Source organism: Monodelphis domestica, chromosome 3, assembly GCF_027887165.1.
Source record: "Monodelphis domestica isolate mMonDom1 chromosome 3, mMonDom1.pri, whole genome shotgun sequence".
NCBI lineage: Eukaryota > Metazoa > Chordata > Mammalia > Didelphimorphia > Didelphidae > Monodelphis > Monodelphis domestica.
The window spans coordinates 428,189,076-428,203,833 of NC_077229.1; the positions used below are offsets into that span (position 1 = coordinate 428,189,076).

The following is a 14,758-nucleotide window of genomic DNA, read 5'->3' on the forward strand; positions in this document are numbered from 1 at the left end:
CAAAGGTCATTAATGTTAGAGAGAGATAATAGAATTCATTTCTTTCCCAATGACTTTGTCACACTCCATTCATTCCATCACCTTCAATTCTATTATTTTCTTGTTTTTTAAACATTTATTAATTTTGTGCAATAATTTCAAATGAATTCAAACCATTTTAAGTGATCATTATGGTTTATTTATTTTTTAAAGGATAGGTCTGTGCTAGCTACATAATAAAATAAGTGCAGTGCATTTGACTAAAATTGATTAAGATCTTGGGTGATTGTGTTGAAAAAGCTGTACATCTGCTTCCTAGGAGAATTATAATTTCATTCATTGGAACAGAAAAATTTTCCTGCTTCTGATTATTTAGATTTATCCAGGTATGTTAAAAGCCTTGAATAAATCACAGCTTTTTTCCATATTTCAGATTCCTAATCACTTTTATAAAGACAATGTTGCAAAGCTCTTTGATAATTATTTTAGTAGAAGCATATTGTTTTCCATTTCTCCTTTTGCATTTCTTACTGAGATCTGTAAAATGTTAATTGACAGATAATGTATCTGCTAACTGAAGTTGTCTTCAGTTCTTGGGCATGTATTGAATATTGTAGAACAGAATATATTTATCTGTGTTAACATTCTGTGCTAAGCATCTTAGTGAAAATTAGAATTTGCAGTAATATATGATTAAGACCAGAATATGTATAAATAGAATAAATTATGGTATGACAATTGCTGTCATTTTTTTAATTAAAGGAAGTCTGCAAAGGTACAAATCTTTCCTATTGTTATTCTTCCAGTCTGTTAAGTTTCTGAGACATGTAGCATAGAGAGAATATTCATTTACTTTGGTTTACATGTGCCACAGATGCCTACTTAGAATAAGGTTATACTAGCAACTATGAAACAATTTTCTGCCTTACACAGATTTTTTTTAAGGAGTTTCAAAATATTCATTTGTGAGGAATCTTTGACTGTCCTCAGTATTGATGGTGATGATGATGATGATAAATACCAACATTTATAAAATACTTTAAGATTTCCAAGTACTTTAAAAATATTATCTCTTTTTGTCTTCACAACAACCTGAGAGGTAGGTGTTGTTGTTTCCATTTTATAGATGAACAACTAAGACATACAGATTGTGACTTGTCCAAGGCCACTCAGCTAGTAAATATCTGAGTATTTGAACTCAGGTGTTTCTGAATCCACTCAACTCTCTAGACATTCTGCCACCCAGTCACATCTGGAGAAAAGAGTTTTCTTCCAGTTAATCACCAGTTGTATCTACAAGCAAGTTACTTCACATAATTATAAACTAATATGGTAAAAACTGGTTTTCTGGGGTAAATTTTACATGTGGCACATTTCAGTTTAATCTGCATTATTAATATTCTCTCTATCATATTCATGTATCTAGAAAAACAACAAAATAACAAATGAAGCACTGATTTAAAATGTAGCATTTTTCTAATTTCTAAGGTGTAAGTGCTCATCTCGAAAATTTAACAATAGAACCTGTTTGAGCTGTCTCTAATCCACTTGTTCATGTGACATGGGGACCATAGGATTCACAGATCTAGAGCTGAAAGCAACTTTATTGATCATTAAGCAACTCTGTGGTCTTCCTCTTTCTCCTTACTTCTGACAACTAGGTAGCTTAGTGAATAGAAGCATAAGCCTGGAGTCAGAAGGACCCAAGTACAAATCTGACCTCAAATACGTATTATGTGAGCCTGGGCAAGCCACTTAACCCTGCTTGCCTCAGTTTCCTCATCTGTAAAATAAGATGGAGAAAATATGAGTAAACCAAACCTGTCTAGTGTCTTTGCCAATAACCTCAAAAGGGGTCATGAAAAGTTGGACATAACTGAAAATGACTAAGCAGCAACCACAAGTATTTCTTTAGACACTAATCAAACCTACTTTTCTTCAAATGCCATAATTCAAGATGAATGGAAATCTATTTTTCAAATATATTATTTTTCCATTTAGTATAATAACTGGTATTATAACATAATTGTTTCTATTTTATTCCAGTTATATAGGATTTTAACTACATTGTTGACTGAATATTTTTTAAGGAATTTTTTCCAATCCTAACCACCATTTATAATATTTCTTTGGGAAAGTGGGTCCTTAGCTTTCCTATAAACACTTGAGTTATAGATGTTTGAAATACAACTCAATTTAAAATTGGGAAGTCCTTTATGTTTTTGTGTATCTGCTACAGTGTTTTTCTGCATACCTATCTAATATGTGTCTGGTCAAAATGACAGCAAAGAATTTGAGACATTTCTAAGGCATTTTTAGAATTTCTGTGCATGATAAATAACAAACATCTATCTTTCTAAAACAACTTGAGTATAGAACTTTGAAGCTAGTATTAAAAACTAAAATATACATTATATATATATATATATATATATATTAACAACCTAGGTTTTTACAGAACCCTGTGTTAAATTCAGAAGGAAACAAAATGTTTAGCATTTTAGAATTAGAATTAGATATTTCCCAAACATCATGCAAATTACAACTTAGTAGGAGATTTCAGAAATATTAAAATAATTAAAAGGACAGATACTAGACCTTTTATTTCACTGGAGTAAAGAATGACTCCTGAGAAATTCATTCTACCAATGCAAGTCAATAAGATCTTTGTAATTTATAGTTTTGGAGACCTAGATGAAGGAGCAGGGTCACATAGATATGGGGCTGCAATGCAACTACCAAGTTCACTGCCTATCCACTATGTCACACTATAACTCATTTAGCAACAACAACAAAAAGTTCCCATTTAATAGAAGAGAACCTTCAAGCCCAGAAAATAAAAAATGTCAAATATCACACAGTTTGATGTCAATAACTTGGCTTTAAGACTCAAATCTCCTAGCTAACATACCAGACTTTTGTTTAGTTTTTTTTCTTCCCATTCCACTCCCCCAGCAAGAAGTGATTTAACCCTCATCTGATTTCATATTATATTATGCTCCACCATGCACTTATATTCTAATTTGTATTGTATTCACCTATCTACCTTATCCTATCTCCTCTTACTATGAAAACTATAAAACCCTTATCCCCCCAGAAGAGCTATCACTGGGTTTATATTACTTGACAAAAACTTATTGTATGGATTAACTGTCACTCAACAAACCATTACATGTTTTTTCTCCTTAATGAATTGATTATATATATATATATATATATGTATGTATGTATGTATAAATTGAATAAATAAGTGGAAGCATTGAGGAGAGTTTTTCAAGAAGCCCGAGAAGAGAAATATGATAATAGCCAAATGAAAAACGGTCAAGATCTTCACTGGTTTGTGTCTGTTTTGTTTTAAGACTAGAGAGATTTGAGCATGTATATGAACCTATAGGAAAGAAAGACTGGTAGATATTGTAGACAAATGAGTGAAAGGTCATGATGAATAAATCAAAATCCTAAAAATAGAAAGAAGGAACAGGAATTGAGAGCAAAAGTAAAGTGATGAACTGAACCATCACTGTTTTTGGATATGATTGTAGATAAGATGCCTGCCTTAAAGGAAGTATACTTGAAGAAGGGAACAGTGGCTAAAGACAATAAATTAGAATTTTGATAGGAAAAGAGATGTTTTGTTTGTCCAAGAACTTATATAGAGTTGGAATCTGATGGAAATTAATTCTGTATGAGTAAAGAATTATCTACATACTAGTGGCATCTTGATCAAGTTTTGAAGTCAGGCAATACCTTCCCATATTAATATTATATCATATCACAGATCCCTGTATTATTCTCATCATCTCTTGAGAGTCTAGTCTTAGAGTCAACTTTTATATATGGTTCCTATATTTAGGAAGGCAATTCCTAAAACTCCTACCTATATTGCATCCCACTAGCTCCTTCATCACTATCTGTCCTAATTCCCTTCCCCCCCCCAAAAAAATTAGAAATTTAACATCCTAGAAACAACTGTGGCAATGTTTTTTTTTTTTTAAATATATATATATATATTATCTTATCCTCAGTCAGAAAGGCAAGATTAGGAGTAGCAAATGACAGCTTCTTGAAACTTAATCCCTTTCCCAAAAGTTTCCATGGTTGAAAAAGTTTGTGAACCCTTTCAGAAAAGCATCTTTTCTCTTTCCTTTCATGAAAGAAGTTTGGTACTATGGGCAATGTTGCATATACTTTAAGACATGGCCTATATGTTTGGCTTTGTTTTCTGTTATAAAGGAAGGCTCATTGGATGAAGATCCAATGTAAATCTGTAAATATCTGTAAATAATGATGATGTAAAAATAAAAAACGTCAATAAAATTTTATGTAAAAAAATTGGGCTACCCTGCCATGTCTATTTTTCAATGAAGAGTAGGAAATATAAAAAGCTGATATTTTAAATATGAAACTCATTCATAAATTTGTATTAATAAATGTATAGATTGTAATTCCTGGCAAACTAGATCACTGTAGTAAGAATGGGGGGAGGAGACAATACTAGGGGATGAGATCAATTTCCTAATCCAATACCACTTTTCTATAGATACGTAAGAAGAAAAGACAAGTTTCTAAAGCATCATGCTTAACTTTTTAAGAAATACCTATTTTGTATTCTATTTCTTAGAATATAGCCTAAAATATATGTACTTCATATTCCCTATGGATTATGTTTAGTTGTAACATTTTTCGAAGATGTACTGGTTTTCTGATACCAATCTGTTAGTGCTAAAGGAGATCTTTTTACAAGCTCTCAGTATATTAATGTCAGATAAAAATTCAATTGTCAGCAAGCTGTGTCCGAATAGAATTCTTTTCTTCTTTGGTCATCAGGTGAAAATTTATTGGAAATGATTGATGCTGTCTTTCTTTAGCTGATCCACATACGCATAGCATCACAATGAATATTGGTTCTGGTGTGATTTTTTTTTTGTTCACTCACCCAAACCTAAATTGAAGTAGAAAAATCAAAAGAGATTTCAGTACATTTTGCTTTGTGAATTTTAGCACAGAATTATTGTCTTTTCAATAACCATGTTCCAAGTATGAGAGAATTTTTCAAAAGTTTTTGTGGATCTAAATACTTCACAAGTGGAAATGAAGACCAGGAACACTAAGGATTCTTATCCAAGGCAGGATGGTGAACATGGGGGCCTCTCTGCAGTGCAGACTCATTAAAGAGATTTATTTCCAAAACTCCAGCACTTAATAGTACCATCTTGGGCAGAATCATGGACCTCCAGGTTTATGAAGGCAGAATCTTTTTGATCATATATGCCCCACCATGCCAAGTAGAGGTCCACAAACAGAATAGATACTTCAAATATTTGTAGAGTGAATTATCTATTGAAAAGAATATTTGAAACAGAAATATAAATTTGAACACCTGGAATACCTTATCAATACAGTCTTATAGTTTTGGCCAAGTCATTTGGCCATTTACATTTACAATTTTTCATCCTTTTGAAGGATGATCATTACAACCCACCTCCATGGATAAGAGAACAGATTAATTAATGTTTTAGGTACTTTATACATTAATTAGGTAACTTCAGATAGTGTAAACTGAATACTACTATGTGACTGCTATGGTAGAATCTGGAGTGCTAGCTCTTTGGTCCACAATATTTACTATCTCTTTATCTTTGCACCCAATGTAGGCTGTTGATTCTTGTTATGTAAAGGAATTATTTTCTTTTATTACCTACACTATCACTTCCCTACTTTCAGAGATAAGAAGGAAGAAAGAAACTGGACTGTCAGCCCTGATTAATAATCATCTAATTTGAAATCCTAAAGACTTAGGAAGACCAAAAGAAAGGCAGTGTTTTTCACAAAGATCCCAAATCTCTCAACCTGACTTCTTTCTTGTTTGGATGGAATTTAAGCTTCTTAGTTGTAATAATGTGATTAGGTGCTAGTCTGTGGAAATCTATTTTCCCCTGGGAAAGTAATAGAGAAGCAGTTAGAAATCATGTATGTGATTTCACCTATACTTTATCTTTGAGAATATATCATTAATTCTATCACTTTTCTTCTGAGGAAACCAATTATACTGACCACCATATTGTTAGAGACCATCAACAGCTTGTCAATCAACCAGAATGACTGTTTTGTCCTAGTTTGGTCTATAAGATGACCCAAACAATACACTCAGCTGTCATTCTGATTATTTAATTTCTTTAAACAACAGCAGACTTTTGTCTCCAGTTATGTGTACATTTGTTTGTTTATTGTATGAAATTCATTTTCATTATTGAAATATTTTGTGAACTTAAACTGTAACACTTTTCAGTTAAAAAAGAAATAATTGAATACTGGCTAATTATAATGACCAGTTGTGATTCCAAAGAAGAGATAAGAATATGCACCTCAGTGCCTTTATTGAAGTAGAGGATTGTTGGTATGAAAATTGACATAACTGCCAAATTCAGTCAATGTGTTGATTAATTGAGGCAGTAGCTAGGGAGCATATTAGATAGAGCAATGAACTTGGAGTTAGGAAGTTTTTCATTCAAATTCACTCTGGATGACCCTGAGCAAGTCATTTAACTTCTCAGTGCCTCTGTAAAATATGGATAATAATAATATCTACTTCCTAGTGTTGTTATGATAATTTTAAGTACTTGCAAACCTTAAGACATTATATAATTGATAGGCATAACTGTGATATTTTGCAGAAGTTATTTTTTATTCATTCTTATAAAGGATGGCTTTCTAGATAGAAGAGAAGGGAAATTGGAAATGGAGGTGATAAAAAAACAAAAATTTATATCACAAGTAACATTAATAACATTAAAATTTGTTTTAATGATACTTTTTAAATAGCACTTCTCAATTTGTAAATATATATGTATACAAATTTTTTCTTCTTTCAAAATTTCCTGTTTCATTTCTGGTTCTTATGGATAAATGAAGATTTAAAATAAAATTTATTTTTGTTTTGCAGCAGTCGTTAGCGCCATCCCAGTGCCAACACTTGAAAGTGCCCAGTACCCAGGAATCTTGCCATCTCCAACATGTGGATACCCCCATCCCCAGTTCACTCTCCGCCCTGTGCCATTCCCAACACTTGCTGTTGATCGAAGCTTTGGAACAGGAAGAAGTCAGTGTAATGTATTTTCATTTCTTTCTATGTAAGCTCTCTGCTGATTCTAGGAGTATCGGAGAGAAGTTAGTTTGGCTTTTTTATTCCTAAGAAAGTTCTTTTTGTGTCTAAAGAACATCAAAATTTATACGACCAACTCGTTCCATCCACAAGATCTTACTTAAATATTTATAGAATATTCCAGAGAGAGTCTTTAAAAGCTAGCCTCATTGTCAGGGCTGAGGAGGGGACAGGTGATTCTGAATTTCAGCAGTTAAAAAAATATTTTGTGAATGCTTGAAGTTAAGATCTTCTGTCATCTTCATAAAGGAGTAAAAGAATGTTTATTATCTTCTCATTTAGCGTGTTTATCACAACCTAGTTGTCTCTTGATTGAATCTTGATTAGCCAGTACTTGACTGAATGCTTCTTACCTTCTGCTGCCAGACCATCATTAGATTAATTTAGTTAGATCAGTGATGTGATACCTTTCCATCTGTAAGAGCTTATTTTTGGCAAAGAGATTTCACTACTGCCATTTATTTAGGAGAACACAGACAGACAGACAGACAGACAGGTACATACATACATACATATGGATGGATAGATGGATGGATGGATGGATGGATGGATGGATGGATGGATGGATAGAAGTACAGAAGGATGGACAGAAGAGAGGGCAGACAGATAGACAGATACATACATACATAAATGGATGTATGGATGAATGGATGGATGGATGGAAAGACAGAAGGATGGACAGATAGATAGATAATAAACATTTATTAAATGTCTATTATGTAGCATGCACTGTTCTAAGTACAAGAACTACAAAAGAGGCAAAATCTTAAGGAGAACATATTGTAATGATAAATGATGGATGGATAGATAGATAGATAGATAGATAGAAATAATTTTTTTAAAAACTACTCTCAAGATAACTATATTTTCATTTGATCTTTCCCCATTCAAACACATCATTTCCACATTTTATTTTATGGCTTTCATTTCTTAGTTAAAAATAGCTGACTCAGCAGCTCTTGTGTGATAAGCTGATTTGAAGTAGATAAGATGGTAACATCAATAAAATATGTTTGTGAGGTAGGCTGTATTTTTTCCAACCCATCAGAGACAGCTTTAAGAAACCATAAATTTTCTTACTATAGCAAGGTTAGAATTAAAAGGCATCAAAAAAATCTGTCAGGGAGCAGCTGGATTTATTGTTCCTTTCCTCAGTGTGCACCTTTCCCAGAGAGTAAAATTATTTGTAAGAACTACAGGGAAAATATTCACCAAAAATAAGTTGAGAAGTACTATTAACAAAAGATGACGGATATCTTCCAGTCTCCAAAGATTCTACTTTGGCAACTTTTGAAAAATTAATCAGCACAGACAGAAATAGGGATAAAAGGAAAAAATGGATTTGGAGTTGGACCACTAGAATTAAATCTCTACTCTACCAATTCTTAAATGTGTGACATTGGGCAAGTCACTTAACCTCACTGAATCTCAGTTTCTTTCTCTGAAAATGGAAAGCAAATTAGGTATCATCTAAAGTTCCTTCCCCTATGAGTCTATAAATGTGTGATCTTTTTCTATTAGATTCATATAGATGCATATGGATTGTCTGGCCTTTTGAAAGAACGTATGTGTTGACTCTGGGTAGACACATTAGTAGCCCATCCTGGCTCCATTAATTCCAGGAGCATTCTAAATATGTATCTCAACACAGTATGATCTTGGTACTGTGCTGTGCACACAGCAGGGCCTTTGTAAATGCTTGTTGTAACAATCCATATTCATTAAGTGCTGACTAATTGTTTTCCCATTCATATTCTCCTCTAAGGCATGTTCTTCAGTATATTTCTGGCATTTTTCCTTTTCAGCCACTTAGAATTCAAATTCCTTGAGGATGGTGATCACAGGATCATATATTTAGAGCTGAAAAGGTTCCTAGAATTTATTGAGAGAGTTTACAGATGAATAAACTGAGACCCAGAATTGCCTCTGGTCAAACACATAGTAAAGTATATCAGGGACTTAAACCCATGTCCCCTGAACCCAAATCCTGAGCTCTCTGCACTGCCTCAAGCTGTCCTCTTCCTGCCTCTTCTTTTTCCTTGTCCTGATTTTACAATATATAGTTTCTTCTTAGCAAAATTCAGTCATTCATGAAAATCAACATAAGTAAAAATAAAATGCAATGATATACAATTTGAGTTGTTGTAGTCATTTGCTAAAAATTTACTCTTTTTCTTCTGATAGTCCCATAGGATAGTGATAGAAAGAGATGCCCATATAAGAATGTGCTGGTGAATGTTTAACAGCAAGATTTCCCCAAACTCAAGACACAATTTTAAGTTTAATCTGAATTATTAACATTTTCTCTTTCACTTTCTTAAGTCTATCTATAAAATCAACAATAAATGAAGCCTTCAGGTATGGCTGTTATCTGAGGTATAAATGCCTCCACTGAAAATTTAATAGTAATATAATGAAAATAATAAAAATTTAATAATAAATAAGGCTTCATATAAGTTGGCTCCAGAATTCCCCTTTGTACATATAAAACATATGTCAACATACATACACATGTACTTATACACATGAGTACACATATTTTATATATGCACACATATTTACACATGCAAACATATATACATTTACACATATAAACACACATACATATGTATGCTCTCTAAATCACTAGCAACTGTAATAAGTCAGCTTCCGTATTCCAAACTTTGTGTATTTTTTTATCAAAGATTAGCTATTTATGGGATCCTCCAAACAATGAAATAATGGTCATTTTAAGCCCTTTTAAAAACTTTGAGACATTTGCCATGCACTCATTCATTCAAAAACTTATTGCACTCCTACTATTTTATGTGCAGTATAATAGAACATGCAAAGCATTTCAGTTTGCTTGAATAATAAGTGGGAAAATGTATGCCCTGTTTCTTGGAAGCAAAATATATTCCTGATCACATGAACTACCTAAAGTAATTAACTTTCATCCACAGGCAGACTTCTGAGTACAGAGTATTGGTTTCCAAATGCCTTGGAGCATATTAAGGCTCACTGTACTCACTCAAGCAGAAACCACTTAAGACTCTTGGTGGAGATGTCTTATCAGTCAACTTAATAAACAGAATGAGCAATATTCAGTAAAGTAAAAGTTTGCCCACCTGGCTCAAGTTCCCTAGTTTCCGAAGTTGCCTTAAAGGCATAGAGATAGACAGATAGATAGATAGATAGATAGATAGATAGATAGATAGATAGATAGATAGATAGATAGATAGATAGATGGATGGATAGATGGATAGACAGACAGACAGACAGACATAGATAGACAGAGAGACATGTAGTGATTTCTATATGCCAAGTAATATAATAAGCCCTGTGAATGGAAATATAAACAAATAGATCTGTCTCTACTTTCAAAGAATTTACAATTCTAATAGAGAAGAAAAAATAAATAAGGATGATAGAAAAGAGAGTTACAGCATGTTTTAATTGGAAATTTGCTAGTACTCTAATACATATTGAATGTAGACAGGGGCTTTGCCATTCATCTAGTACAATAATCTTATTTTATAAACAACAACTGAAGCTCAGAACACTTAAATGATTTGGCTAAGCCCATACAGATTTGAAATAGGTTAGAAGGACTAAAGGGCAACTAGAAATCAAAACTAGATACTGGAATTCCCACTTTCTGAGACTACGCAGTTGCTGGAGTACATGGGCTAGGTGACTTTATCAGGTATGTTCTAGAGGAGATTTATGAAGTAAAAGTTATTCTGGATTTATTGAGCTCTGAAGTAACTTCTAACTCTAGGAAGTTTTCATTCTAATGAGAAATAAGGGATTTGAATGCAGCTTCTTCTCTTGCAAATCTAGAGTTCTTTTCATTCCAGGACACTGTCCCTCAGATGGTAGATGGGAGGTTCATGACCACATGAACTGCAACTTTTTAGTTAGTCATCTTTAACATCTACAGACCCCATTGGAGCTTACCCCCCAAATTAAAATATCATAATATTATAGAAATAATTTCAAATTGGGAGTGAGGAGATCTGAACTCCAGTCTTGGCTTTCCTACTAGTTGAGTAGCCTTGGGCAAGTCTTGATCTGGCAGGTAAATAAGTACAAATTCATCTAATACATTATATCTAGCAGTTCTCAAGTCCTCACATTCTCTTTAGTCATATGCAAAGAAAACAGATCTGACCCTCACATGTCACATGTCATCTCTGCTCCCATATATTCTATGGTTCCATAAACCATCCCTGTGACCAAAACACCTTTCCCTGGCTACCCCTCTACTGTTTCTTCCCTGTTAAAATGAAAGCTCCTGCTGAGTAGGAATTATCTAACCCCAGTGCTTGGCACATAGTGGTGCTTAATAACTGCTCTTTCATCAATCCATCTATTTCTATATTCCCTAGTATTGCCAAACTTCAGGTGCCTATTAGAGTCTACATAACCACTCTCTGGCTTGTAACACAGTACCGGACACATAGTAGGCATCATTAAGTGGTTATTAAGTTATTAGAGATTAGAAATAAGAACAATTAGAAATGAAGTAGAACTATTAAGTTATTAGAAATAATTAAAGAGAAGGTTTTGACCTAATAATAACTAGAAAAAATATAATAGCTGAAGATTTTATAGGATTTATGTGGAAACACTTCAGAAAATCCATGGCATACAGGGGGTGACCCCAACTGCCCATTTTGATTTGGACAGTCACTTCAGGAAGTGTTCATGTAAGAGCTAGGGTAGATTCATTGATCACGCTTTCCTAAATTTTGAGGTGGAGGAGTGGGCTGCTTTGATGAACTGCTAGTTTGAGTTCAATATTTTCTGTTAATTCATTAAAATAACATATTTTTACTGGGAGGGAATTTTTCCCATTTTTATAATATTTTACCAGTTATTTCTTGGAAAATGTTTATACATATTGCCATTAATTATTAGGAAGGACTTTGAAGTTTCATTCTACAATATTATTGGATCCTTTGTGGACCAAGAATGAGGGTTTCTGGTTTGTTATTCTAGGGCAAATACATTCTTCAGAGTAGATTTGATTCTAGAGTAGTGATCTCTGATCTGTGGAAGTCTAATATTCTCTCTTTTGGGGGGTTGGGCAGGAAGAAATGTTTGGCTTCCACAGCTCTTGCCACACTTAAAGTCTCAGGGTGAAATGTTCGGCTTCATGTTAATAGCTGAGAGCTACAACCTACACTGGCCAAAATGGCTTATCAAAAATGACAGTACTTATGCGTACTCTGCTCCTGTGGTAGATTTACTTTATTCTTCAGTGGCTCTCCATGTCAGTTGGTCTTGAAAATAAAATTTTTCTATTTAAATTGCTTATTTGAGGAATCCCTCTTGCTCATTCAATTTTATGTGTTAAAGAACAGTATTTTTTTAATGTTCCTGCTCTTTCAACAAGGATGTAAACAATGAATGTGTGATTATCAGTTCTAGTGATCTATGTTCTCCCTTTGACAAGTGACAACAGATTCAAATTTCAAAAATTACCTCAAATGAAACAGAAATAATTCCTCAGAGTTTCTTTTTGACCATATATAGACTGATAGTTATCTATTTGTCTAAAGGTAACCTGTCCTCTAGAGGCAGGTGCTGTTAATCCACAAAGCTTTCTGTTTTCAAAGGGAAATTGCCTTGTAATTTAGTTAAAGGAAGAAGAACAAGATGGCTAGGTCAAAATGACCTGGAAATAAGAGGCAGTTAGACTCTCTCTCTCTCTCTCTCTCTCTCTCTCTCTCTCTCTCTCTCTCTCTCTCTCTCTCTCTCTCTCTCTCTCTCTCTCTGTGTGTCTCTATCTCTGTCTCTGTCTCCTTCCTTCCTTCCTTCCTTCCTTCCTTCCTTCCTTCCTTCCTTCCTTCCTTCCTTCCTTCCTTCCTTCCTTCCTTCCTTCCTTCCTTCCTTCCTTCCTTCCTTCCTCCCTCTGTCCCTCCTTCCCTTTCTCCCTCCCTCCCTCCCTCCTATCTTAGGATCAGTACTGTGTATTACTTACAAGGAAGAAGAGCAGTAAGGGCTAGATGATGGGAGTTAAGTCCAGGGTCACACAACTAGGATGTGTCTGAGGTTAGTTCAGATCACAGGACCTCCAGTCTCTAGGTTTGGCTGCCTCCTAGCTACCCCCTTTTCTCTTAAAAAAGATGCATGGCTATGGCCGATATTGAAAACCAGTTGAATTGAATTCTTACTGAAAGAAGTTTTGTCAAATTCAAATGCTAAGTTTAAAAAATATAGAATTTTATATGGATTTTTCTTTTTAGCATTTACTTTGTTCTCTTTAGGAGATTATCGACTAGTTACATTATCTTTCCACTGATGAGAGAAATTGAAACTACTGAAGGAAATTTGCAAATACTTTTCCTTGTAGATAAAAAAGAATAAACATTTTGCCAGTCTATATATTTATTCATTGAATAAATCTCAGTGTTGAGACCTCAGTAGCCTACCCTTCAAACTCATGCTCTGAACAAAAATTCTCCCTACAGTGGAACTGCCAAATATTCATCTAGTCTGATTAACCTCACTCTACTTTTGGATAGCTCTAATTGTAAGATATTGTTAACTTAGGACAAACCTACATTCACCTCTTGGAAATTAATGTATACTGTTTCTATAAAAGACTGTCTTCTATGGCCAGACTGACCAAAGCTCCTCTTTTTGTCACAAGATAGCCTTCAAATTCTAGAAGACATTCAGGCTTCCCTGAGTCTTCTTTTCTTCAGGCTAAAACATGTCCAATTCCTGCAAATTATATTTATATGACATCCTAGTTGTCCTCTTGATGCTTCACAGTTTATCAATATCGTTCCCAAAATATTGTTGTTTGCTGTTTCTGACTCTTCATAACACCATTTGGGAGTTTCTTGGCAAAGTTCCTGGAATGGTTTCCTTCCTTCCCTCCTTCCTTCTTCCTTCCTTCCACTCCTCCTTTCTTCTTTCCTCATTTTCTTTTGCCTCCTTTTTTTCCTTTTCTCTGATTTCCTTTCTACCTAGAAAAAATACTTCAATACATATTTTCTCATCTATTTTCTCTGCCCTTTTGCTGTTTTTTTTCAGAACATCCCAGTGGGAAGTTAGCTAAAAATTATCTTACAAAGTGGGATAATTATCTTTAAATTATCCTTGTCGCTCAAAACTGAAAAATTTCTTTCCCCCATTGCTTTGAGCATGGCTATTCCTTAGAACACTCCTGATAAAATCGGGCAAGAGATCATTAAAAATAGTTCACTAACTTTGCCTAGACATATACTTCATATATAGCCATTTTAATTTACAGTTTTTTTTTTTTCTTGTGTAGTTTTGAGCAAAATCAAAATGCCCTCAGCACATTTTTGGAACTCTTTGTCTTAGGTAGTTCTATTCTCTGAGAAAAAAAAAAAAACAAACAGGGTCCTCCACCACAAAGTTTCCCATATTCCCTTTGAACTGTTACAAATCACTATGTGGAAGGCTTCTCAAGTATAGTAATCTGACTGAAAATTATAAGGTTTGCTATCAAAGAGGGAAGGATTGTAATTCTACTTCCAGGGAACCTGTTCCGATAGATTCATCCTGCAAATAACTTTTAGCTAGCTGTGTCTTTATTTTGATATAGAAGATAATGATAGTGATTATTATTTGTATCATTTTATTAGCGATGCCTCT

General features: G+C 33.8%; 1 protein-coding gene across 7 annotated transcripts in view; it reads left to right on the forward strand.

Annotated features, from left to right (window-relative positions):
- DCC (DCC netrin 1 receptor) overlaps window positions 1–14,758 on the forward strand; it is a 1,370,599-nt gene that overhangs the window by 1,315,329 nt on the left and 40,512 nt on the right. For 3 of the 7 annotated variants that reach the window (XM_007486716.2, XM_056824444.1, XM_001362972.5), the window contains exon 26: window positions 6,923–7,084. In XM_007486716.2, coding sequence (XP_007486778.2) covers window positions 6,923–7,084 — 162 coding nt within the window. The remainder of the gene's footprint in view (window positions 1–6,922; window positions 7,085–14,758) is intronic. The other 4 variants (XM_056824442.1, XM_056824445.1, XM_007486715.3 and 1 more) reach the window with 2 other exon arrangements.